Source organism: Durio zibethinus, chromosome 14 (genome assembly GCF_047325235.1).
Source record: "Durio zibethinus cultivar Kanyao isolate XHJ-2024 chromosome 14, ASM4732523v1, whole genome shotgun sequence".
In the NCBI taxonomy this organism is placed as follows: Eukaryota; Viridiplantae; Streptophyta; class Magnoliopsida; order Malvales; family Malvaceae; genus Durio; species Durio zibethinus.
Genome location: NC_143175.1, coordinates 8,098,500 through 8,126,231, shown reverse-complemented (window position 1 = coordinate 8,126,231; position 27,732 = coordinate 8,098,500). Strand labels below are relative to the sequence as shown.

The 27,732-nt window shown below is 30.1% G+C and overlaps 3 protein-coding genes across 3 annotated transcripts; 1 reads left to right on the top strand and 2 right to left on the bottom strand.

Moving 5' to 3' along the window:
- Positions 1 to 645: 645 nt before the first annotated feature.
- LOC111295107 (methylesterase 17-like) lies at positions 646 to 4,312 on the bottom strand. The gene is made up of 4 exons (XM_022888482.2): positions 3,529 to 4,312; positions 3,316 to 3,456; positions 1,154 to 1,288; positions 646 to 1,051 (listed from the first exon to the last, which is right to left on the bottom strand). The coding sequence occupies exons 1-4, from the start codon at positions 3,757 to 3,759 to the stop codon at positions 767 to 769; spliced, it is 792 nt and encodes a 263-aa protein (XP_022744217.1). The 5' UTR covers positions 3,760 to 4,312; the 3' UTR covers positions 646 to 766.
- A 10,043-nt stretch (positions 4,313 to 14,355) lies between these two features.
- LOC111294301 (protein LURP-one-related 15-like) lies at positions 14,356 to 15,693 on the top strand. The gene is made up of 3 exons (XM_022887563.2): positions 14,356 to 14,727; positions 14,863 to 15,090; positions 15,317 to 15,693. Exons 1-3 carry the CDS (start codon positions 14,446 to 14,448, stop codon positions 15,458 to 15,460), a joined length of 654 nt encoding a protein of 217 aa, XP_022743298.1. The 5' UTR covers positions 14,356 to 14,445; the 3' UTR covers positions 15,461 to 15,693.
- Positions 15,694 to 18,992: 3,299 nt separating this feature from the next.
- Positions 18,993 to 26,066, bottom strand: LOC111294273 (uncharacterized). Its single transcript, XM_022887532.2, has 3 exons — positions 25,596 to 26,066; positions 24,391 to 24,620; positions 18,993 to 19,469 (listed from the first exon to the last, which is right to left on the bottom strand). Exons 1-3 carry the CDS (start codon positions 25,936 to 25,938, stop codon positions 19,191 to 19,193), a joined length of 852 nt encoding a protein of 283 aa, XP_022743267.1. The 5' UTR covers positions 25,939 to 26,066; the 3' UTR covers positions 18,993 to 19,190.
- Between the last annotated feature and the right edge of the window lie 1,666 nt (positions 26,067 to 27,732).

The window sequence follows — 27,732 nt, the reverse complement described above, 5'->3', positions numbered from 1 at the left end:
CCTTTTCAAATAAATAACGAATTTATCTTGAATACTCTTGAGATGATGTAATATTTTTATGAAAGTTTAAAGATTTTTTTTTTAATATTTAAATATCAAAATTAATAAAAATAAGTAATAAAGATTATCTTTGATTAAGGCTTAAACAAGATAAAATATGATTAACTTGTACTAATTTTAAGGATAATGGGATGTTAATACTTTCCTTACATATAATCGACTCTTTAATTTAGTTTTATATATTAGAATCTATTATTTTTAAGGTTTTTTAATTTAAATTTAAGATAACTTTAAAAAAGATAAATTCATATAGGTGGGTTAATAACACTTAGATAAAAAAAATTGATGATGACTCTATAATTTATATGTGTAATAAGTAAATTTTCAAACTTAAATGTATGTGTGTGTGTGTCTATATAAATATATATATATATATGTAAAGAGAAGATCGAGATGAATAATTTTTTTTTCTCTTTTGAGTGTGGTTTTTCACCTGTCGAGATGGGTTAAACAGAGCATATAAAAAAAAAAAAAAATTGGCTGATCTTGGAAATACTTGCGCATGTGAATTTGTATGGTTGGTTGATTCTTCACCTTTTTATGCATTGTGTGCTACATAATAAAAAATAATTGCAGTTAACCCTGAATGAAAATTTAATCATGTTCCATTATTTAAATAAAAATAAATCCATCCACGAATTGGTTATCAGTGTCACCCTATAATTAATTGAGGCATAAAAAATAACCAATAACAGACGAATATAATTTAAGTAGCACTTGAGCTGACGGAAGCCACAGCTTTGAGTAGAAAACCAAAGAGATCAGCTGGAGTGGAGAAAAATGGGCTGTGCTCACTCTCCAAATCAAACACTTGAGAGGGCGGCCACCTTCTTATCATTGCGTCCTGTTGTTCTTGCTTTATGACTCGATCGTGCATTGTCTTGATAAAGACTCGTGGCACGCTGTCAGCGTCAGGTCCCTCTGTAAAGTGAACATCAGTAAATGGTCTCAAGGGTCCTGGTCTCAGCAGCATCGCGGCCAAAGTTGAGTCCTAGTGTTATGCAAAGGCCCACCGAATTGGTACTATTAGTGCATAATTCGTGCAATTATATTTGAACTTAAGCTTGGCAGGAAGTATTTATTTGTGACTCACGTCCTTAGAGCTCAAATCATAAAGAATTTTGCGTTGAAACTCCTCCTTCATTATCATGCTGGTTGGCGGTTGATCAGCTCCTAGTCCGTATGTCATCGTATTTACATCGCCATACATGGATAAATCTGGATCTGCCTGCTCTCATTAATCTCAACAGATACATATAAGATGCTCACATAATTAAGATTTCATCTGATTGATGTTTTTATATTTTTCTTTTCTATATAAAAATCAAATAGAAAATAAAAGTAAAAATAAAAAACTAATATAAATTTTTTTAAAAAAATTAACTAAAGCGAACATTTTATTAATCATAAAAACTTTCAAAAGTTTGATCAAATATGCAGACATGTGTTCATCATAAATCTAGCGTTAATTTTATATTTAGCAGCAAAAAAGTTGTTGAATGACTAATAATGTTGCAAACTACTTTTTGCTTATTATGTTTTTTTTTAAGTCAAAGTTTATTAAAGCAATTAAAAGATTACCACGTTAGCAATAGCAAGCAAACAAGGATTCTGTACAATCAATAGAAGCATTACGAAACACCTAATTAACAACAAAAGAATAAAAGAAAATCCACCTAATTGAGAGCTAAAGAACGAACACTGTAACAGCTAGATACTACATGCTAAGATTAAATGTACAAACAGAACAACAACAAAGGAACAAAGATCAATTTCATTGTCACTCTTAAAGAAAACATTACTAACAATAATCCAAGTTTGTGAATATAATTGATGTAACCAAGCGTACCAAAATATTTGTCAAAGCTCTAAAAGAAAGTCATAAACCACCAATTGCTAACATTATTATCTCGCTCCCTACGTTCAATTTTCATCTACTTGTTAATGACAAGCTCTTCATCACTTGCGTAGGATAACCCAAGACATTTTCCGAACTCCCAAATTTTAACAGCCTCATTTTGCGTAAAAAGTTTATCCACCATGTATCATTGTCCGAGATACAAGTATCATTTTCTGAAATTATCAGTCGTAAGAATATAAACTAGAGCCTTTTTCCTACATCAATTGAAATTCTTACGCTTCTGGTTTTTAGGATATTTCAATTTTTTACTAAAAATACAGTTCAATATATTCACAAACATCTTTGCACTCCTCTAATTCGACATCAAATAGCCTCTCATCATTTTGAGTACATTCGTCCTCTTTCTCTTTCTCAACTTCCACATTTAAGCTCAAAGAATCATCTCTCTTCCTCAGCTTCCTTACTTAATCAATCGTCCAATGTCCTTTCATCCTTAAGAAACCCCTCAAAAATTCCAAATTTAACCTATTATAAACAATTCTCATTATTACTAAACTCTTCAAACTTTTCACTAGAATTTGAAACCTCATCACAACCATTACAATATTGATTACCCTCTTCACAATTCACATTCGGATCAAATGGCACACTATTTATGTTGTGTTGCAATAAGCTATTATAAATTCTGCACTAAAATAAAAGCTATTATAAATTATATTTTGCAACAAGAACATACTCAACCACTGTTGCAAATACTTTTGTAATACATCATTTGCAGATACTCAAATTCAAACACTTTTTGAAGCATGACAATTTCAAAATTATATAAAAATTTTGTTGCTAATTATAAAATTTCTTGTAGTGCATTAGCATTGACTCATTCCAAGAAACCAAATGAGGATGGTATATGTGCAATTTTCCTTTCTTTTTTTTGTTTAGGTTTGATTATTTAGCGAACACAACACAAAGAAAAGATGTGATCGTATGACCAGGGAACATGGGTAGAGGAGCAAGACATTAACATATACAAAAGTGAAAAACCGAAAAGATAAGAATTCGTATAGTGACGGCACATGCATCCACCCCTCAATCGGACTCTTTTTTTTGGCAAAAAATGCATCATTGCTTTGCTTTACGAAGGAATTCTGATCAAGACTGCTATTGTATTTGTTCTTACAAACGAATATTAGTGATTCAGTTTCAAGTAGATTGCATATACACAGTAATAATTAGTAGTATTATCTAAAATCCAACACAAAGTTTTCTAGAGTAAAAGATAATTAAATAGATTTGCCTTGAATCTATCCAAGTATAATATGTAGTAATATATACAAACACACAGGGTTAGAAAGAAGAGATCGAGAATGAATTGCATAGAGATGTGTGTATCTTACATCTTTATAATCTTGGGGAGTGACAAACCCATGCTTGAGCATATTAGCAGCCACGTAAATGGCCATACGAATTTTCTTAGCAAACCTGTGTATAGCATACGTTAAGCTCAAACCTCCCGCACTGTGTCCGACCAATATCACCTGTCAAAAAATTAGCAAATCCTTAATTTAAGACTGCTGTAACTTTGTATGATTAGTTAGTAACTGGCTAACCTTTTCATTCTCGGGTAAGTTGAACAGCAGGTCAATAAGTGGTTTGTTATAGTCTTGGAAAGTGAAGATGGTGTTGGCATCGGATGGATCAATACCCGAACCTTTAAGGTCAAGACAGGTGACCTTGTAATCTGATGCTTCCAATAGACTCCTGATTTTGTACCAGCACCAGGCTCCATGCCCGAAGCCATGCACCAAAACGAAGTGCAGCTTTTTACTTGTGTCGCTCATCTCTCGCTAGCTCTCTTACGTTCTGAATTAACTTTCCTCCGGGGCTGGTTAACTACTGTCACCGCTTGCGTAACCGCTGGCTGCAGGTCTATTATAAAATATTAGAAGCTTGCTTTGACATAGGTAGCTTAGCCGTGAAGTCAAAATTAGCAGCTTAATTTATGGCAATTGGATCAGAAAAGATGTTGAGTTGACACGACAAACGCATGTGGCATTAAATTCAAATATGGCAAACCTTTAAGGGCAAGACACGTGACCTTGTAATCTGATGCTTCCAATGGGCTCCTGATTTTGTACCAACACCATGCTCCATGCCCTAAGCCATGCACCAAAACGAAGTGCAGCTCTTTACATGTGTCGCTCATCTCTCGCTAGCTCTCTAACGTTCTCAATTAACTTGCCCCGGGGGCTGGTTAACTACAGTCAAAATTAACTGCTGCCACAGCTTGCGTAACTGCTGGCTGCAGGTCTATTATAAAATATTATAAGCTTGCTTTGGCATGCGTAGCTTAGCCATGAAGTCAAAATTAGCAGCTTAATTCATGGCAATTGGATCAGAAATGATCTTGAGTTGACACGACAAACGCATGTGGCATTAAATTCAAAACAACTCCGTATTATGTATACATATATATATATATATATATATATTATATAAATATTCAAGTTGCAACACTTTTTCATGGCCCAAACCTAGGATGCACGGACACGACGTCCACCTTCTCGTATCGGTTTTGCATCGGCGTCCAATACGGATACAGCGCCGATGCATCAAAATACGTACGGGACGCGTAGCGACAAAAAAAAAAGTTGGACATAGTCCGAAGACGATCAAGACACGCTTGAACCCGGGTTAGTGGTGAAAAATGGTAAAAACGATAAAGATCATGAATCTTTTTATAGATCTAGACTTTTCTAATGGAATTTTGGAAAGGATAGAAAGAAAGAGTAGACTGAGGATTTTTTATTGCAGGAATTTTGACCGCAGTAGATGGTCCCCGACGGCGGAAGATAACGACATAGGCGACGACAGCAACCAGAAAGTAGGTAAAGGGTGGTGGTAGGCGCCTATGTTTAGAAAGAGGACTTTTTAGAGATAGAGATGTAAATATTTAATTTAATCCGGTCAATTTAGTTTTGTTCGACTTTTTGTGCTTGAATCAATGATTTGATTTGGATTAATTTGAGCATTACAATTAGATAAATTCATTTAAAATTTATCTTAGATCAATTGCTTTTGATAATTGTGCATGAGGTAAAATCCAAATCCAATTCTGTTTGAGTTAACGTCTAATTTAATTAGAGTTAATTTAAAATTTAGTTATTTAGGTTTGAAGGCTCTATAAAAGTTTAAATTGATTGTTTAAGCTTAAAGTCTGTTTCTAAGCTCAAATTTTATCATTAAAGCCTAATTCAGTCTTAGATTAAAGACTTAAAAATTTAAAAGCTAATAAGCCCACGTTCATTTTCAAAAAGTTTAATTTAATTTTTATTTTTTTATTGTCATTTAAAATTAATCAAATTAACTAAAAAATTATAAAAAAAAAAACAACAAAAAAATAGAAAATAATAAAAATCAATGGCTAGCGATTCATGCCACGTGAGGCCAAAATTTCCAGGCACAGCAATCACTACTCCGCTACCTTGCCATCAATGTTGCAAGAGCAATAATAGCTACAACAAGCCAAATTATCAATAGTAAATTGGTCTTGATAAATTGGAAGGAATTCACCATAAAATGGAAGGAGACAGAAAGAAAAAAAAATCTTCAATTCCTCAATCTTTACTAGGCATTTGGTAACTCTTTTTCCACCAAAAAAAAATCCTACTACCATCCCCATTTGTCACCACAATCACCCAGTCGAGAAAGATAGTAAGTTGGTATAGCACCATGCAATACATGATATCCCTCAAGTTGAGCCTTCCATTCATTATGAGGAACCTACCACCCACAACATCATGATAGGAATGCAAATGACACTGCAAAACAAGTTGAACTATTTTTTGAAGGTTCGATCGATACATCTATCCTTAGGAGTTTTGGATCTTATATTATATTTCAGTTACGAAATGGCCATGTAATCACTTGAATCATAAAATACGTTAGTGTTAGTTTAAATTTTTAGAGTGAATTGGTTAATTATTGTTGTTGATGATATTTTTATGTTGTTAATATTGTTTATATTGTTATTGTTATTATTACAGGAGCAAGATCTGTTGAAATTGATTAATCATGGACCGAAATTATAGCAATGGCATCTAGACGATGCATGTAGTTGTATTCGAGCCTATGTAGTAGAGTCGAGGTTGGATTCACTCATTGACTGCATCTATTGCATGGTTAATAACACAATAGTATTGACTTTTGTTGAAATGTGGTAACCTTAGATAAACACATTTCATCTACCATTCGAAAATAAAACCATCACGTTGGATGATGTGTCACGTTGGATGATGCATTCACAATTCTACACATATGATAACAAGGAACATGATTTCAGTGAATTATTTGATAATCGATGAGGTGAACATACTACTGGTCAGGTTACTTGGAGTTTCTGTGGCTAAGACTATAGCAAAGATTGCTTAGAGACCCGTTGTTCAACTGTAGTGACTATAAGATACCCTTTGGGATGTTATAGATACATTAAATGATGAGGTGATAGTTTATGGATTCTAGACTTTTTTACTCCATCTATTAGAATATATGTTATTAGTTGACAAGACCACAATGAGAGTATCGGTAGCATACTTAACCTTACTAAACGACCTCAGCACCATTAATAGATATGCTTAAGGGACAGCTCATATATTTGTACAAGTAGCCTGGCATTGCGAGTAGGGTAAACGTGCATCAGATTGCTAGTTGTACGACACTTCTACAAGTATGTATTTATATTTAGTCAAAACATATTATAATTATTTAATTTGTTTATTATTACTCATTTATGTGATTATGTGATTAACATTACTCATGTATTTCATATTGGCATGAATTTATGATTACTTTCCATTACTAAGTCCAATAAGCATATTGACATACATAAATGATCTACCATATGCTTGATGATGGAAGGCTCGTACTTATGCCGATATGTTATACACCTTATGAGAGCAACTGGATGTGTTGACGGTATCTAAGCTGGGAACCATTCGTTGCATGATATTGTATTTTTTACTAGATGTATCAAGTGTAGGGTAATTATAGAGCATATCATCCAAAAAGGGTTTATGATAGTTTGGATTTATACAGACCATTCCTCCTACCTTTTTGGCCATATCTCAAGCTAAACAAGATAAACAAACTAACACATGTCCACAAGCGAGATTAAGATGGTGACACATATCTACTTTTTTTTTATATTAGTTTTTTATCTTTCTAAATATAAGACTTTTTCTTCAGGAAGAATAATAAATGAAAATGGAAAATGGAAAATGGAAAAAAAAAAGACAAAAAGAATTAGATATTTTGATTGAAAATTTTATTTGTTCTTTACATAAGAGTTTTTTTTTTCTTTACACAGCCTTCATCATATTTTATTATGTTAATAAAAAAATAAAAAATAAAGAAAAGAAAGAAATGAAAAAGAGTGGCAAACAAGGAAAAATTATATCGTGTTTGAACTTTAAAACTGCCTTTGGTATATTCTTTAAGAAAAAATTTATATAAAATAATTATTTAAATTAAAATATATTATTTTCATTCAAATTATATCATATAATCACATGATTAAAAAAAATTAACAATTCATTAGATATTATATATAATAATTAAATGATAAATATTTATTTCAATATATTTATACATTTGATGAGAAATAAATGATTGAATTTTTAATTAAGATAATAATGTAATATAATATGAATAAAAAATATATATGTCATTTCATACAATCTTTTTCTCATTACCTGAATTCAAAAACCTAACTATGACTACGAAATAAATAAAAATTGCACAATTAGAAAATACATTAAATGGTAAGGTGATAGTTTATGCATTCTAGATTTTTTTACTCCATCTGTTAGGATGTACATTATTAGTTGACAAAACCACGAAGAAAGTATCAGTAACATACTTAACCCTACTAAACGACCTCACCACCATTGATAGATGTGCTTCGGGGACAGTTCACATATTTGTACAGGTAACTTGGCATTGTGAAGAGGGTAAATGTGTATCAGATTGCTAGTTGTATGACACTTCTACGAGTATGTATTTATATTTAGTCAAAACATATTATAATTATTTGATTTATTTATTATTACTCATGTATGTGATTATGTGATTAATATTACTCATGTATTTCATTCAGGCATGAATTTATGAGTACTTTTCATTACTAAGTCCCATAGGCATATTGACATACAAAAATGATCTACCATATTCTTGATGATGGAAGGCTCATACTTATACTGATATGCTACAAGCCTTACGAGAGTGACTGGATGTGTTGATGGTATCTAAGTTAGGAACCATACGTCGATCAACAAAAGGAGCATTCATTGCATGATATTGCATTTTTTACTGGATGTATCAAGTGTGAGGTAATCATAGAGTATATCATTCAAAAAGGGTCTATGATAGTTTGGATTTATACAGACCATTCCTCTGACCTTTTTGGCCATATCTCAAGTTGAGCGATGTTAACAAAGTGACACATATCTACAAACGAGATTACGATAGAGACACATATCCACTTCTTTTTTAAATCAATTTTTTATCTTTTTAAATATGTACTTTGAGATATATATGTTATCATTTTAATCTCGTTTATGAAGTTAAAAAACTTTATTGTCAATATATTTGATAATTTCTCTTTCTATATTTATATATATATATCGACAAAGTAATAATCGATGTATATGATCCATAAAAAGATACAGTGTCATGCTCTAAGTACTCAAGTGCTTTCCCTTCCCAATGGTTCCTTATATCATGTGAATTTTGCCCATACCACATGCACCTAATATTAAATATGCATTTTATGAATATATATATTTTATTTTATACTTGGTTTTTACTGTTGAATCACAATTAAATCTAAGATCGAGATTAAATTATTTTTTTCCTCATCCTAGCCATTATTTTCTCCTTTTGTCTCAATATTCTAGTTTTCTCCCGTTATTAATTTGTATCTTTTTTCGACTTTCAACAACTCCATTTCTCATAGATTAATTATTTTTATTATATGTTCATAAATTTTAATCTCAATCAATATAATGTAGCTAACTGATCTTCCAAATACATATTTTATAATATGTTTGTAGATTATAATCTCAGTCAATATCCATGTAGCTAATTGATCTTTCATATATTAATCAATTTTTATTTATTACTTAAAAAAAAAAATTTTACTGTATTGAAAATTTTTTTATAAATACTCGAGTACACTGGTAGTATTTTTTAAAAAAATCTTCTCACCTAAAGATTTCGTAGGCATCACTACTCAGAATACCTTTCAATCTCATCGTCGAATAAAAATTTTCTTTTCCTACATTTTTTATTACTTTATTATTATTATTAAATTTATTTTTATATTATTTTGTTTTTAAATTTTATTTTTAAAATTAACAAAATTAAAAAAATTTTAAGCACATATTTCATCATCTAATCTAAAAAATATAAATATTTTAATATGCATAAATATTAATAAAAAAATATAAAAAATTCAAAAAAAAAAATTTTTACCTGAACCGGACCGGTCAACGGTCCGATCAACACGCGATTCGGTTCGACGATTCGGTCCGACAGTTCAGGTGCAGTTCGACTCGGTCTAAGCGCGGTCTTGTTGGTTCAGCAGTTTGCTACTGGTTTGGTTCGATCGGTCAGAGGCTGATGAAGGAAGCGAATCGTGAGTCGGGTGCACTGACTTCGGGTTTGGTTGCGGGTTGACGCACGGATCTTGGGTTCTTAAAATGGCATCATTTTGGGCGTTTATTGAAATGACGTCGCTTTGGCTATTAACAGCTTATATAAAAGTTAAGAAATTTTTTTTTCACTCATTTCCTTCGTTCTTTAGAAAAAAAAAAAAAAGCTTTTTATTTCTCTCCTTTTTTTGTTTCAGTCGACCTTGGGCCGGTGGTCGTCCATGGTGACTGTCTTTGTAGTCCTTGTCGGCGACAAGTTTCGATCACCATCGTCGATGTCAAAAATTTTTTTAAAATACCCACAAACTCCTTTCGACCTCCTGAACACAAATCCGACCTCTTTTTCATCAAAAAGAGTTTTCATTTCCCTAGATCTGCTTTCAAAGTTTCGGTGAGACTATTTTTTATTTGTATTTGACTCTTTCTTTTTTTTTTTTGAAAACTGATTCTTTTTTTTTCTTCTTCATGCAAAAAGCTCGGTGTTGGGTTCCTCCCTACGGGGAGGACTGTTTGATTTTTTTTTGTTTTTTTTTATTTTTGGCAGAATCTTTCCCTCCTTCTCTGTCTCTTTTGTTGGTTTGGCTATGAGCTCTATTTATAGAGCTCCGATCGTGTGTGTGCTTGAGAGGAGGGTATGGGGCTCGGTATGAGGTGTAAGCACGAGCCTCATGCTTCTTTTATTTTTTTTAGCAATATCTGGCAGTGGTAGGGTGAGGTGATTAGAGGGGTGGGGGTACGACATGGTGAGGGATGGGTGTAGGGCATGGTGGCATGGTGCCGGGGAAGGCACCACTGCCATCCTCGATTTTTTTTTGTTCTATTTGTTTTGTATTTTGTATTATTTTTAGTATTTTTTGTATTTCGTATTTTATATTTTTTTATATTTCATATTTTTTTTGAACAAATTGATGTCCATAGGTATTTTTTTCTTTCTCTTTTTTTTTTCGAAAACTAACTGATACCCTTCTTTTTTGTTGCAGGTGACTTGGCGTTGGATTCCTCCCTGCGGGGAGGATTGTGTTTTATTTTTTTTTATTTTTTTTTTGTATTTTTGTAGATCTATTTGGATATTTTGGGGGTGTTTGGTTTTTTTTTCGTCTGAGAGGTTGTTGGTAGGAGTACGTGTTTTTTTTTTGTGTTTTGATGAGGGGATCTCTGAAAGTTCCAGCCAGATCTAAAAAGAGGGAGATTAAATGTTTTTATATGGTTGAAAATGGTGGTAACGTGTGCTGATGGAGTGAAAGAACTGGACGAAGGGGTGGTATGATGGCTAGGGTAGTGGCAGGGCGTAAGTGGCCAACGGTGTCATGCATGGCACCCGCTGGCACCAGCCCTTTCCATTTTATTTTTTCTGTTTGGATTTTTTGTTTGTCTTTCTTTCTTTCTTTCTTTTTAATTAATTAAAATTTTTAATTATAAAAAATATAGTTCCAGACAAAATTTGATGTCTACAATATATATAGACAAAATAATAAGCGATGTATATGGATAGAAAGATACGGTGTCATGCCCCAAGTACTCAAGTGCTTTCCCTTCCCAATGATTCCTTATATCATGTGAATTTTGCCCATGTCACATGCACCTAATATTAAATATGCATTTTATGAATATATACTTTTTATTTTATACTTGTTTTTTACTGTTGAATCACAATTAAATCCAATATCGAGATTAAATTATTTTTTTCCTCATCCTAACCATTTTTTCTCCTTTTGTCTCAATATTTTAGTTTTCTCCCATTATTGATTTGCATCTCTTTTTGACTTTCAACAACTCCATTTCTCATAGACTGATTATTTTTATTATATGTTCATAGATTTTAATCTTAGTCAATATAATGTAGCTAACTGATTTTCCAGATACATATTTTATAATATGTCTATAGATTGTAATCTCAGTCAATATCCATGTGGCTAATTGCTTTTTCATATACATAATTTGTAAGTGAACAAGTTCCATCACCCAACCAAATCTTTCAATCCTCTCCAACAATCGTAATCCAAATTTTGTTATCATTGTAAGTATTCACCAAGTTAGTTCAAAGAATCTTGAATATTGAATTTTCTGGGTTTAAACTTTAGATTGATTTAGAATTCAAAAATATTTCAACTTTGTATTATTGTAAATTTTGAATAATTATTCAATTTGAATTAGGGTGTTATTGTTAGGATTTAATTTTGAATGATTGATATAATCATTTGCTTTTAGAGACTGTTTGGTTTGCAAATATTTAGATTTTAAGAAGAAAAATGATTTTGAAGGAAATTAATATTAAAAGGGAATGAGTGATTTTTAGGGTTTGTTGACCTAAAGAAATATAAAATTTTTGTACTTGATTAGAAGAATATAATATTACTTAATAAAGTATTTTATAATATTATTTTTGACAACATGTAACATACATGAAAATATAAAAATAATTTCTTTATTTTTATAAGATTTTTAATTATAAATTATTTATATATTCAATTAAATATTTCAAATATTTTAAATTTATTTATTTAAAAAATAAAACAATAATGGTTTCCTTTTAATAAACACCTTCTCATATACTATAAAATTTATAAAAAATATAAAGACAAACTTACTATACATTTTTAATAAAACCATATAGTAGAACTTATAGTTGTTAAAAATTATTAAAAAAAATGATAAAAGAATTTTATATTATGAAATATAAGTTCACTTTATTTTTTGCAACTAAGAAAATGAAAAAAAGGTGTGGATCATGCAACAAGATGGGTTCTTGAATGGAGAATATCAAATCATTTTTAGTTTTATGTTTTCAAAACGGGTGAAATCCATTAGCATTGATGTCAGAGGTTGGCCATAAGTGTTAAGAAAGGACTATTCTTATAGATGTGGTTTTGAAGCAAGAAAATGTATTAAATATTCAAAAATATAATTTTATTACAATAAGAAACCATCTTCTCCCAAAAAATATTATTCTTTTTCTTTGTTTAAAGCAAATAAATTTTTTAATCTTAAAATCTTTTCGTAATATATTTTCAACAAAGGCGGTATTTTTAATTTTAAAATCATTGCCTTTTGTTGAAAATAAAAAAGTTTAAAATATAAATTTTTTCTTAATATATTTTAAATAAAAATCATGTTTTTAAGATTAAAAACATGGTTTTTTTATATTTTCAAAAAATATTGCTTTTGTTGAAACTATAAAATATAAATTTTTTCATAATATATTTTCAACAAATATTATGTTTTTAATCTAAAAATGTAGTCTTTTATGAAATTATTCTGAAAAATAAATTTTTGTCACAATATATTTTTTAAAAATAATAAATATCTCTTTTTTAATCTAAAAAACTTGATCTCTATTTAAAATTTATTTCATAATATCTTATAAAAATTACTATATTTTTAAGATAAATAATGTCGTTTATTATCTAAAAATGTAATTAAATGAGAGTAAATGAAAAAAAATATATTTTTCCTTTGAAATCTAATAAAACTTAAGAAGATGAGAGTTTTTTATTTTCCTTACTTTCTCCCTTTTTAACACTATTGGGAATATGAGATTCTTGATATGAGAGAAAATTTTTCAACCAAGCCAAGGAATTAGCTAACGAAAAATTATATTCCGGGAAGGAAAATTAAATTTAGTAAACCAAACTCCCCTTTAATATAAAGTTAAATTTCAAGTAACAAATTTTATATTTTGGATAAATAAAAAAAAACTTATCCAAATCATAAAATTGTCTTACTTGAAATTTAATTATTTTAAGAATTTTTATTTCATACATTGTTAGTGTATAATATTATTAATGATTTGTATAAACAGAACACCTCATTATTGAATAAAATTAAAATTTAAAGATTTTAAAAATTAAATAACACAAAATATAAAATTAAGAGATATTTTTAAAGACTCAAATATTTTAAATTTTTTAATAAATGATGTGATAATTTATGATGTACTAATAATTATAAAATTTGTATATTAATAATTTATCAAATATAAATATTTATTTTAATAAGATTATATGTATAACTTGTAACAAAATTTTTCAACATATATGATATGATAAGTAAATAATGATGACATCATTAAAAAACAAACTAAAGAATAAATCAAATAAAAAATTAAATTAAATTCTCATACGTTTATATCGAATCCAAAAATGAAGAATTTTAAGATTAAAAAAAATCACTTGCAAGTTTGAAATCGAAATTATTTATTTCGAAAGACAAGATAAGACCTCATCAATATTTAGATTGAAGTTACGTTATTACGTATTTATGAACCCAAACCCAGAACCACGAGTTTCTACAACCAGTCGCTTTCTGTTTTTTTTTTTTTTTTTTTTCAATCAAATAATGGCTTATCGAGGCATAGATATTTATCCCATTGAGTATTTATTTATGTCCTTGCATTTCCATACTGCGTTGGACCCACTGCGGATTTCACATTAAATGGTGGAGAAGCAAACCCTGCCAAGGCATTTGGAACCCCACTGGATAATTTTTATTCTCAATTTGGACAAATTATTGAAATTAAGCATTATTAAGTTTTTTTTATGATAATTAATTATTAATTGCATAAAAAATGAAATGAATTAAGTAGAATAGTCAATTTAGACTGAAAGCTATATTCGTAATTTTCATTAAAAATATGCATAAAAATGTAATTATAGTACAAGAAAAAACAGAAAAGAAAAGTACTCAAATCATTTTAGTCAATCTTGTGTTAATTGGATGCCTATATAGGGAGACTCAGAGTCACCCAAAAATGGAAACCATACTGATCTTATCTAATCTGGTTCAGGATAAAAAATTAAAGAAAAAGCTTGTTGGTGATCAATGGAACAAGTAGTTAAACATCCGCCACCGCCAGCGGCAGCACCTAGCGCTTCCTCACCCTTGGCTAATCCTGTTTCGGTTATTGGACCTCAGTACTGTTGTCCTCAACCAGTTGACCTGGTAATGGTCGGAAAGGTTTGGACCTTAACGGAGGGCAACTTCACCGTCACGGACATCAATGGGAATATCATGTTCAAAATCAAAGCGAAATCTTTTAGCATGCACGACTGCCGACTCTTACTTGATGCTACTGGAAATCCCATTTGCACTCTTCGACCCAAGGTGATTTTGTTGTTGCGTTTTTTTTTTTTTTTTTTCTCAAAAGTCTGCCTATTTATTTACAAATAAAGAAATAAAACAATGCTTAAGTTGCCCCTGTAATGATAATTTCAACTATCTGCCTTGATTTATTTACAGATAATGACTGCTCATGATAGATGGCAAGTTTTCAGGGGAGAAAGCACTGAAGAAAAAGATCTCATAATTACTGTGAAGCGATCTTCAATGATCCAAGTTAAGTCCAAATTGCATGTGTTCTTGGGAAACAACCCAAAGGAGGATGTTTGTGATTTCAGGGTGGAAGGAACCTGGTCGGAAAGATCCTGCGTCATTTATTCTGGAGAGTCTAACACAATTGTTGCTCAAGTAAGACATTGATCCACCTAACTTTATTTAATTTCTTAATTTCCTCAAATTCCTCAGTACAACTCTGTATTTATATATACTATAACCGTAATTATATTTCATAGATCATATATTAGTAATAGATATGCATACATATAGCATTAATTACCAGAAATTTAGGAGAAATTAAGTATTCAATGGATCTGTCACCCTCTACATATATATAATATTGTGTGTGTGTTAGCAGATGCACAAGAAGGTCAGTGTTGAAAGCGTGTTGCTTGGAAAGGACAAGTTTATGGTGACAGTGTATCCCAATGTGGATTATGCGTTCATAGTGGCTCTCGTCGCTATCCTTGATGGGATTAACCAACAAATGAGATCTGCTTGATTAGTGAATATCAGAATCGGTTGCAATGCATGCATAATTTCAGCAAAATATATTTGTTTTAAAACCTATGGTTGTGTTATATGAGTTAGAATAAGGAAAATATTACTGCAAGTTTGGCTTGTTCCCCCCTCCCCCCCCCTCTCTCTCTCTCTCTCACTCTCTCTTTGTTTCTTACCTTCCAGCTTTCACTGCAATAACATAGTAAGACGCAAACTGTTTGATGTTTGTATATACTTCCTCTTCTCGTCTCCCTATAACTAGGTGAAGTATATGTGAACAACCTTGCTAGCTCAGAAGTCTAGAAAATGTTTTACCATTGATCAATTATTTCAAATTTCAAACAAAAACTTGCTGTGCCATCATTTAAATTAAGAGTTAACTAATTATTGCTCAAATTTATATGGGGCATTCTTCATAAAAACAAGCATGTATAATGATATCAACCGTTAGATCACCTGCATATGGCTCACAGTTTTTGCTAGGAATCAAGAACTTGAAGCGTATTCTATTTTGAGAAAATAAATAAATTCTTGACATTTGTATATCCAAAGAATTAAAATGTTCAGTAACTGGAATTATAATCAAAGGAATAGAAGCAAAGGCTGCACTGGAATTACCATGACTGAATTTCGTGGCCATAACATTTTTTGGTTTTGTGTCCCTACAGCAACAAAATATCTCACTTTTTTCCACATCAACTCTTAGACTTAGTTTGTGTATCTGCTAATAGCCTGTTACTACTATAGCTTAAAAGCATATATAGTTACTTTTAACCTTGACTTTAGAGTATTTTCATGCTTTATAATTCTTAAATTCTGCATGTATTACTGTATTCTAAAGGAACTAAAGCCTCTGAAGAAATTCCTTTATTTTTTTCCTCTAGTAAGGTATCAAAGGGTCTCTTGAAGATCTGATTAACCGTGGTGCGTAGGCAGTCTTTTCGATCACCCGCACCAAATATTTTTCGAGATAAAATGAAGGAAATATCTTATTATTGTTTTTTTTTAGCATAACATTTGCTAAGAAATATCTTAGTGTTTGCACCAACTTTTTTTTTTTTTTTTATATTACTGGTTTTCCATTATCTTGTTAATAGGCTTACGGTGCACAAAGAGGCCATAAACTTGTGTCACAAATTTTTATATTTTGTAACAGTTTATTACAACCAATTTGTAATGTGGATTAGGCTGTTATAGTTGGTGGTATGGGATTCCATTTACAGCCCAACAATGTCCATTTTTCAAACTCTTTTAATGTATATAATTAAATTATTATTTTCATTAAAAAAATTTAAGCTATCATTCAATCATTTATCTCCTATTACACAAATGAGTTTTCAAAATTTTTATTACTGAAAATGTTTTTTTTATTATATAAATAATAACCAATAGAATCAATACTAATCTCAATAATAAATAAATTGAACCAGGAAGAGCTTTTGAGCTTTATCTAGTATATATAACAAGCTCTGTGTAGCTCATCCCTTAGGGTTAGGGCATATACTCCATGTTCATTTCTATTAGTAAGTTGATTAATTTATAACAGTTTAGGTGATTTTAACAGCGATGCGAGGCATGGGTTTCACTAGTTTAAATAAACGAATCTATTTATCAGTTTGCTCAAATGAGTTACAAACCTGTGCGTTCGACACATTTTCAAAAGGAAATGAAGCGAATTCTTTTACTCGAGGATATTATCAAGTTTTCGTCTCGTCTATTTTATCTAACCTATATACTATTTTTATCTGCAGACTGCTGGTATGTTGACATCTGTCCCTCTTGTGTCAACTTTTTTTTTAACCTTTGTTTTTTAGCTTGAGTTAGTTTTTTATTTTTTTTAAGTTTTTAATATACTTTTATTTTTTTTTTTATCTTATTATATACTTAATTTAAGAGAATATTACGCATTCAAACTTTTTCAAACCCATAATATCTAAAGATTAACTCTAATAATATGTTGATTAATTCAAAAAATAATTGTCTTGATATTTTTTTTTAATTTAATGCTATGTTGATAAAAATTAGAAATTGAAAGATTTGTTTTTAAAACGTTAATTAACCAAAAATGTTGTTCCAAAGAGAATTCAGATCAGGGGAAGTTCGATGATTAGCCTAAAAATAGCAATCGTTTTGCATTCTTTTTTTTTTCTAGATTTTCCGATGTGTTTTTTTTTTTATTCCTCAACAGCGATTGAGAATGCACATTTATTATGCGCATTGATTTTGTAATTTTTGAGTGTTTAATGTAAAAATTCCTTTACAATTACCAAAAATCTCTCATTCCCTCAATTCAACCTTGTGTCTGTATTTTTTCATAAAAAATTGAACAAACCCCCTTTCTCCCATCGAACAAATCCGAAATAAATCTTGTTTTGGGTAACCCAATATAAAAAAAAAAAAATTCATTTTAGCAACCGATTGATTTATTATATTCCCTAAGTTTTCATTCATTCTTTTTAAATATTATTTTTCCGTTCAATTTGTACCGAAATAGGATTTCGACAAGCTAAAGAAAAAAGATCGTCTAAGGCAAAGTCGATGATTAGACTGATTTAGGACATGCGATCTTCTAATATTATCTTTTGATTTCGACAATCATCTAGATTTTTTTATAGATTTGTATGTTTTCAGAATTCTTCATGCTACCGTATTATCAAAATGAGTTATAAGATTATGTTACAATATCATCTATGTTTGTAGGTCTGTATATTTTCAAAATTCTTTATACCATACCACCTTCAAAAAAAAAAAAATTCTTTATACCATAATGTTGGTTTTCTTTTTGATTGGTTATTATTCTTTGCAAAATTCTTTATATTATGATGTTGCTTGTGTTTCTTTCAAATTATTTGTACGTGAAGTTCCTACTATTTAAATTAAAAATTTTACCTTTTTCAAATTGAAAAATATATAAAAAAAAAATGGATAAAAAGGAAACAAGATAGGAGAAGAAGGGAAGAGGCGAAAAAAAAAAAAACAAAAGCGAAAATAAAGAACACATTAAAAAAATTTTACGCTCAAATTTTATTATTTTAAGAAAAGTTTCCTCTTAAAATAAAAGAAAATGAAAGGGGTAATAAAAAGTAACAAATAAAGGAAATTAAGTAATGAAAAATTAGAAATATATTTTGCACATAAAGGACTTTTTCTTCAGGAAAAATAATAAATAAAGATGAAAAAGGGAAAAATAGGAAAAAAAACAAAAAGAATTAGATATTTTGATTGAAAATTTTATTTGTTCTCCACATAAAAGTTTTTTTTTTTTCTTTACGCAGCCTTCATCATATTTTATCATGTTAATAAAAAAATAAAAAATAAAGGAAAGAAGGAAATGAAAAAGCGTGGTGAACAAAGAAAAACTGTATCGTGCTTGAACTTTAAAACTGTCTTAGGTATATTGCTTAAGAAAAAAATTATATAAAATAATTATTTTACATTAAAATATATTACTTACATTAAAATTATATCATATAATCATGTTATTGAAAAAGATTAACAATTTATTATACATTATATAATAAATTACAACTGAGTTTAATCAAACATAAATACCTCTCGTGTTCATTTACTCCATCAACTTGTTCATTTGGTGTAATTAAAATCCACATCAAGTCATAGCATATAAAAATCTTACATGAAAGAAAATATATAAAAATAAAAGTTCATACAAGAACTTAAATCATGAACATTTGTTTATCAAGGAATACATATATTAGTATTAGAATAGCGGTTCAAAGGGAAGAGAAAATTGGAACACCGGGCAAGGTAGCCCCAGCATCAACTATGAACACGTTACCTGAAACATATTCAGAAGAATCATGGATTAAGTATCGAACAAGTGAGGTTAATGCAGGATCTGATGTACCGAATGTTCTTAACGGGACAGTTCTCGCGGCCACATTTGTTAGCCAGTCTTTCTTCATAAGATCCTGTGTGATCTCAGATTTGAAAAGCCCAGGTGATATCGAGTTCACTCGGATTTTATGCATCCCCAATTCAATAGCCATGGTCTGCACAACAGTTTATTGTCATTTTCTCATTATAGAAAATTTCATCATTATATAAAAAGGTTGGAGCACAACAACATCAAAATTGATAACAAAATGACTATTAAAATTAGACCAAAACCAGTCAGAGAACATCTTGATGGGAATCTAGGTTACCAAAATGAACCAGGGGAATCAATGAGAACATTAGAAAGTATCCACCTTCTACAACAGTTATTTTGCCGATTTGCATAAAACATGAATGATGCAATTAGGATCCAAATTCAGCGCAGAAGCTAGTTTGACAGAAGAATTTTCTAGTCGTTAACAATTGCAGGGACAAAAAGTGGATAAAATTTATTAAAATATAATTAACCAACTCGAAATGTGATAGGAGAGAAAAATAAAATTGAAAATAATCACCATTTTTACTTTTTTTTCCCGAAATATTTGATAAAATAAATAAATAAATGATTCACTTCATAAAAAAACAATTCAATCATCTACAGGGGGCGATTTCCTACCCATTGCCCATATTAGTTACCTGAACTAAGATCTAGGAGGCAGGAGAATCAGACATCCTCCAAACTACTCAATAGTTCATTAAATAACCATGAAGCAAGCAGCCAGATTATCCTTATATATGAAAGACAATGATCATTGAGCCCCAATAAAAAGATCCATGTCTAACAGCCAGCCCATCAAGCTTATATTTCTTATTAACTGCCAAACCAGTATTTTCCATCCATGCATTAAGTGTGAACGGCATCACCAACATGAATTATTCTGGTCAGGCACCAACTTTTCTTTCTAGGTTCTATTACTCCATAGGGGTTCCATTTTATTTGTCACTTAAATCTTACCAAATAAGTATATCACTCCTGGGCAAAGCTATATAGGATTTCACAAGCCACCTTGATCCAATCAATTCATGCCATGGCCAATGCAGTGTCCCAGGAACTTCACCAAAAAGGTTGGCTTAACCAAACACGCACATGTTCAAATACCCACACTGTTCAACCCAATTCATACAGTCTGACAGTAACTGTTACCTTCATAATTTTATGCAATTAAGACAAATTACATGTAGTGTTCTTCCTACATTATAACTTAATGCAAGACTTTTGATGTGGTGGACACATTTAAGACACCGTAGAATAAATTTTTGGTTATCAATTATACCATAACATGTATAGAGCAGAAAATTGGCATAATCTGATCTAGCTGGCTCTATGAGGTGGGAACAGATATTATTTGTTGTTGAGATTATCAAAATATGTGTAGTTTTGAATATGTGCCGTGCAAACTTCCCAATGATATAAATGTCATGTTTTAATTTGACTTTAGTTGAAATTACTCAAGCTAAAAGAATAAATATCTTAATGCAAGGTAGTTAAAGATTTCAAGGTTCTTGTGTTTCTTAGATGATCTAGTTGTTGGTGTGCTTATAAAATAATACACGCAAATTCTTACATACATTTTAACATTACATTTAATTAATGCTTTTGCTTTGTGCTTTCCTCAACAGAAAGTGAAAAGAAAAAAAATAAAAAATGAACTAAAAACAGGGACAAATAGGGGAAAAAAAAACAAAAGCACCAATCAAACGAAACCTAAATAAATTCAAATAAAAATGATGCTAGTACTCGAACTTTGTAACTTAAACAAATCAAAACTTGCCCATATTATAGAAACATGGTCTAAACTCAGCTTGGGAACCATTTAAAGTTGAGTTCTGTCATAAAGAAGTCAAGCACAAATCAAACTCACCATACCGAACATTAGACCTTTCCAATCTGCAACTCTCTACAATTTTCTTGTTTTTGCGCAAGACATTAGAATTCCCTCCACTTTAAAAATAAATATATGTTAATATATAGTGAAACTAGATGCTACAATCATGCATCACCAGCTTATCACCCACTTTTCTTTTTTTCTTTTTTTTTTTTGTTTACATTTTTACCATTTTGACCCTTTTTTGCTCTCATTCCCTTTATCCTTGTTTAAAGATTATCAAGGGGAGTTTAGGAAGAGTTGAGACTTTCAAGAACAATCACATGTGAGGTCTTGCACTCGTTTTAGGCAAGAGAAAAATAGAGAGTTTTGAAGAGAATTGAAGAAAAAAAACTTAGTCAAGCGAGTAGACAAAGTAAAAGTAGATTGCTAGCACTTAAAGACAACTGATGTGTAGTGCTCTTCCTACATTATAACTTTATGCAAGACTTTAGACGTAACAGACACATTTAAGTCACCAAAGAAATATTTTGGTTATTGTTTGTCATAACATGTATTTGGTCCTAATAGAACAGACAAGTGGTATAATCTGATCCATCTAGTTGACTCTATGGAGGGGAGGGGGAGGAGAACAGATATTATTTGTTGTTAAGATTATCATACCATGTGTACTTTTGAATATGTGCCATGCAAACTTCCCAATGATATAAATGCCATGTTTTAATTTGACTTTTGTTGAAAATAATCAAGATAAAAGAATAAATATCTTAATGCAAGGTAGTTAAAGCTTTCAAGGCTTTTGTGTTTCTTAGATGATCTAGTTGTTAGTGTGTTTATAAAACTAATACACAGTTTAAGGCTCCATTTGATTAGTACTTTTGTACTTTGCTTTTCTCAATAGAAAATGATAAGCAAAATATAATAAATGAACAAAAAAAGGACAAATAGCAAAAAGCAAAAAGGTAAAGCACCAACCAAATAAAACCTAAATAAATTAAAATAAAAATGACGGTAGTACTAGAACTTTTTAAATTAAATAAATCGTAACTTGCCCCATCTCATAGAAAAATTGTCTAAACTCAGCTTGGGAACCATTTGAAGTTTGGTTCTACCATACGGATATCAAGCACATCTCAAACTCACCATAATAAACACTACTAAACACTAGACCTTTCCAATTCACAAATCTCTCATGTTTTCTTGTTTTTGCACAAGACATTAGAATTCCTTCTATTTTAAAAATAAATATATGTTAATATATAGTGAATGTAGATGCTACAATCATGTATCACCAGCTTTTTCTAATTGGATTATTAAAGTCGCTAGTTGAAAATTCAACTATGATAGCTGTTACCCACTTTTTCATGTTTTTACACTTTTGACCCTATTTTGACCTTTTTGGCTCTCATTCCTTTTATCCTTGTTTAAAGACAATGATGGGCAGTTTAGGAAGAGCCAAAAGATGAGGGATTGTATGACACTTTCTAGAGCAATCCCATGTGAGGTCTCATGTTTGTTTTAGGCAAGAGAGAAATAGAGAGTTTTGGACAGAATTGAAGAAAAATACTTGGTCGTGCGAAACGTGTCCAGTTGTAGACAAGGTAAAGTAGCTTGCTAGCATGATAAGTCAATCAACGTGTCTACCAAGTTCTCAACAAAAAACTTACTAATCACACCATTAGCAAGCGAAACATGTTTCAACAAAGTGATATCTGGTGTCAATATATTTGATCCTATCAGGAAAAATCTTATTATTAGTTTGATGGATGACAGTGGAAATATCACAAAACACATCAATGTAATCTTATTGCAAAACTACACAAATAATCAGACAATTTTAACCACAAAGCTTCTCTCACTACTCTGCGACAATCATGTAATCCAGCTGATTAGTTAAAAACATAAAGATAGACTGTATAACAGCCTTCTAAGTAATGACTCCTCCATAGAGATTAAACAACCTTCAAGCTGATTTTGTGGACTTTAAAATGCTCATTTTAGGATCCAATGCTCACCAAATTCTACATTTCAAGATACAATCTTTTATTTCTTTTAGAATAGGGTGCAAACTTTTTAACAGAGGTAGTTAAGCAAGCTTTGGTTAAAGACTATAACTGGTTGTTTGGGTTTGAAATGGATTTCTAGTTTTGTGTTTTTGTGACAATTAGAATGTCGTTTATCTGACCAACATCCAAATGTTTAATGAGAGAACCACTTGATGTCAAATATCACTTCTTTCAAAAAATGTTTTGCATGACAATATAGTGATTACTCAAGCTTCTACTTAGAAGAATCTACGAGCATGTTGACCAAGGCCATCTCTACTTGCAAGTACAAGAATTAATTGGAGTTTGCTAGTTCCTAAGCATGGAATTGCCCTAAAGGGGCAATTATGGAGGAGGCAATAGTTTCCAGTGATTTGCTCTAATACTTGCTTTGAGGAATTTTAAGCCAATGTGAAGATTTATTGAAGTCAGTGGCTGAAAATTGAACCTCAATAAATGCAACCCATGTCTTGATGCTTTTTGACTCTTTTGCCCCGTTTAGACCCTTTTATCCTCATTCTCTTTACCCCTTGTTTAAAGCCCATTAAGTACAATTTGGGAAGAGCAAAATAAACATAATATCAAATGAGATTTTATGGTCTTGGATTTGTTTTTGGCCAAGAGAGAAGCAAAGAGTTTTACCAAGAAAGCTCTTGGATTTTAGGGTGTGGTATGATCCAAGTTTTGAAAGCCAAAGTCAAAGTAATATTCATCTTTTCTTGATTATAGTGAAAATTTCTTGTCTCGCCTATGGATTGAAGCATTAAGCAGAACAACCTAAATTATTGTGTCTTTCTTGGATTTTATTTTAGGATATTATTTCTTGGTGTATACTTTAGTTTTTGTTGAATTTTTTTGCATTATGTTGACTTGCTTCAATTACATCTACAGCATAGACATTATTAAATTGGTTTATTTCTATCACTTAATCATCTTCTTAGATCTTACATCTTCAATTTTCTTATTTTAAAAGTTTTAGATTTTGGCTATTTTATGTCATGATATTGTTACTCAATCAAATAATAGACCATGCCAAACTTGACACTTATAAAAGCTTAGATCTTCTAGTGACAGTCTTCCATCAAAAGCCGAAACCATTATAAAGTATTTCAAAGATATTAACATAAATTTTAAGCGACTAAAAACATTTTCTATACAATATTTACCTTTGTCATGGTGTTTAGGCCTGCTTTTGAAGAAGCATAAGCCACACCTCCAGGTAGTTGCCCACGGTTAAGACCAGCAATGGAAGATATATTGATTATGGATCCTCCTTGATTTGCATTACGCATGTGCATGCAAACATATTTTGACACCAGCCAAGACCCCGTTAAATTTGTTTTGAAACTTTGATTCCATTCCTCCTCAGACAAAACCAATGGATCCTTCACCTTACCTGCAAAACATAATAGTTGCAAATGGTAAACAAAATATAAGGGGTACAAGGTCCAAAACAATGTTCACAAAATTGAAAATGTTACACAAAAATCAGGTCAAGAAATGAAGCTGGAACTGATTTTTTACTTTCTTGCTTAATAATTATGACTATGTTTTGTAAGTAAACTCTGAATGCTAGTCCCAACCTTACAAGACAAGTTCACCCTGAGTAAAGGAGCGTTCTTGTTTTCATTTTTAGGGTTTGTTTTCAAAAAGGACTAAGAAGGCTTACTCAAGCACTAACGTTGAGTTAGATATGCTACTGATTAATGATAAAATTGGTTCTCCACATAGATACAAATTGATTTTGTTATGAATTGAATCATATCGCACTATATGTATCCAATATCATACGATTTTAACAACTATGGGGTTTTAAGAGAAGTAATCTTTGACATCAGTTATTTTGAATATCTTCTTACTTTTAAAATATTAGGGAAAAAATATTTCTTTGTGAGTTTAGCGAGTAATTTTTTAAAATGCTCATACTGTACCTAAATATTTCTGGATTTGAGTTGGGAAATCACTCTAAATTTGTCCCTGACTACAATGTGTTCCACATCTATCATTTATCCACAATCCACAACTGAGCAAATCTTGCACATAAACTTCTAAAATCTAATCAAAATACAGCTCTATTTTTTATTTACACTACTAATACTAGCACTTTGGCAGTTATACAGCCATTAGCTGAGTGGAGGAAAGAAATTTCATTTAATTGTTGCTTTTACTAGTCGCCCTTTGCTTATGAATGCAAGAACTAAAAGAAGTGAACCGATAAAAAAAAAAAAAACAAATATTAATTTCAAATAATTAAAAATAAAAACATACATACATACATGGAGATGGAAATTAAAAAAAAAAAGTTTCAGTTTTTATAGAAATTTAACGTATAATTGTGCAAAGCTATTTAAAGTAAGGGAAAAATTAAAACCTCTAACGCCTGCGTTGTTGATCAAAGTATCGATCCTCCCAAAAGCATCCCAGGCCGTTTTGACGGAGCTATGAATGGTGGCTCCGTCAGCAGAGACGTCCAGCTCGACGGCTACAGCAAGAGGACCACTAGACTGGGGCTTGGAAGAAGGAAATATAAGAAGATTGATATCGTCGCAGAGGGACTTGAGGCGATCAACGCGGCGGGCGGAAGCCACGATTCGGCAGCCGGCTTTAGCCAAGTCAAGACAGATATCACGGCCTAAGCCGGAAGATGCCCCCGTCACCATCACCACCTTGCCACTGAGGTCAGCCCATGGCTCTAGTTGCTGCTTCTCCGCCATTGCCACAAGCAGCGGATGATCTACGAAGTCAAGATGGAATTGGAGGAAATAATAGAGTAACAAAAACAAATAGTCGCCGCCCTACTGGTGAGTCAACTCAACCAGTCAACTGTGATGGTGGACGTGGTACTTCGCCTAACTTTTTTAGGTAAACATTTTTAAATATAATTAATAATCACAATTTAAAATATATAATATTTATTCAAAATTTATATCAAATTTACATTTGTTATTATATAACTTTTATTATAATTAAATAATTATAATATTATAAATAAAAAATTATAAACTATATGTTTTTTTATCATAATTCATGGTGAAAAATCATGACATAATTAGTAAACTCAGCATGGACATTTCGGTAATTTTACTGACTATCAACCACCATCCGCATACAACCTTATTTTTGGACTTTCCTACTTAAGCTGGTATTTATGATTTTCATAACTATTGTTAAGTAAAAGAATTAAAATTATTTCAACTGAGATTAAGAAAATACATATGACTTAATATATTATATAATAAAAAATATTTTAATTTTATAAAAAAGTTAACAAAATAATAATTTTTTAAGGTATAATTACCTTTTTAATTTTGTTTAAAGAAACCAATCACATCTGTCTTCATAAAAATCATCAAAGAAAAATATAGAAGAATAAGATTTCCTTTTAAAAAAAAAACTAAAAATTATTTGTCTCAATCAATGTCTAGTGTTTGGCTAATTTATATACCTATTTTCAAATTTAAAAATATATTATTTAATATTATATTTTTATAATTTGCAATGTTTTCATGACTAAGTAAAAGAAACGACCGAGGAGCAGATATTGATTTGACTGGATCGGTCAAGATAGATAAAATATATGGATATCGTAATTCCTTTCTTATTATATTGTTAATTGTGATATCTATACCTCTTTACACATAAACAATTGGTGACGTGTAATAAATAATATTTTAATTTTTTTATATAAATAATAATTAATTAATACTTTTTATGATAGGGGATGGTGCTAACGTCGTATGACTCGATAATTCTAGATACCATATAATGGTATGGTACTAAAATTATTAAAATATATATATACAAAATGATTTGATTAAATATAAAAATAGTTTATGTATCATATATTTTCTATTAATTTAATATCTAAAAAAATTAAATTATCAATTTAGTATTTAATTTTTCAATTCATCATTTATTTTTATACCTTATACTAATATTATTAGTCAATTTACTTATGTAACATAATTATCTAATAAAATATTAATACATATCAAAAAAATTCAATCAGTATCATATCATTAATTATCACATCAATATTAAAAAAATTTTAAATTAAAAAATTATAATATTTTTAAAATTTATAATAAATTAAAAATATGAAATATTTTTAGAAATTATAAAAATTAAAAAATTATGAAAGCTTAAAAAATTCATAAAAATCTCAAAATTTTAATAAAAAATCCACAAAATGAAAAGAAAAATAAAATTTTCTTAAAATTCACAAAAACTTAGAAATTTTGAAAATAAAAAAAAATCTAAAATTTTTTGAAAAAAAATTTAAAGTTCTAAGAATCTAAAATTTTTTTAAAATATCTGAAAATTTAATAAAAATTCTTAAATTTTTCAAAAAATTCTGAAATTTAAAAAATTTAAAAAATATGAAATATTATAAAAAGTTATTAAAAAAATTAAAAATTTAATAAAAATAAAAATATCAAAATTCATAGAATAAAATTAAAAAAATTAAATTGTAAGATTCAAAATAAAAAAAATTTTCATAATTTTTT

Excerpts from the sequence above, each read along its gene's own strand:
- LOC111295107 (XM_022888482.2), bottom strand. The coding sequence starts at position 3,759 with ATGAGCGACACAAGTAAAAAGCTGCACTTCGTTTTGGTGCATGGCTTC. Across the intron at positions 1,289-3,315 it reads CTCCCCAAGATTATAAAGAT|GCAGATCCAGATTTATCCAT; the intron begins GTAAGATACACA and ends TAATGAGAGCAG. Across the intron at positions 1,052-1,153 it reads ATGATTTGAGCTCTAAGGAC|GACTCAACTTTGGCCGCGAT; the intron begins GTGAGTCACAAA and ends GCATAACACTAG.
- LOC111294301 (XM_022887563.2), top strand. The coding sequence starts at position 14,446 with ATGGAACAAGTAGTTAAACATCCGCCACCGCCAGCGGCAGCACCTAGC. Across the intron at positions 14,728-14,862 it reads TTTGCACTCTTCGACCCAAG|ATAATGACTGCTCATGATAG; the intron begins GTGATTTTGTTG and ends ATTTATTTACAG. Across the intron at positions 15,091-15,316 it reads CTAACACAATTGTTGCTCAA|ATGCACAAGAAGGTCAGTGT; the intron begins GTAAGACATTGA and ends GTGTGTTAGCAG.
- LOC111294273 (XM_022887532.2), bottom strand. The coding sequence starts at position 25,938 with ATGGCGGAGAAGCAGCAACTAGAGCCATGGGCTGACCTCAGTGGCAAG. Across the intron at positions 24,621-25,595 it reads CAACAACGCAGGCGTTAGAG|GTAAGGTGAAGGATCCATTG; the intron begins GTTTTAATTTTT and ends TATGTTTTGCAG. Across the intron at positions 19,470-24,390 it reads GCCTAAACACCATGACAAAG|ACCATGGCTATTGAATTGGG; the intron begins GTAAATATTGTA and ends ACTGTTGTGCAG.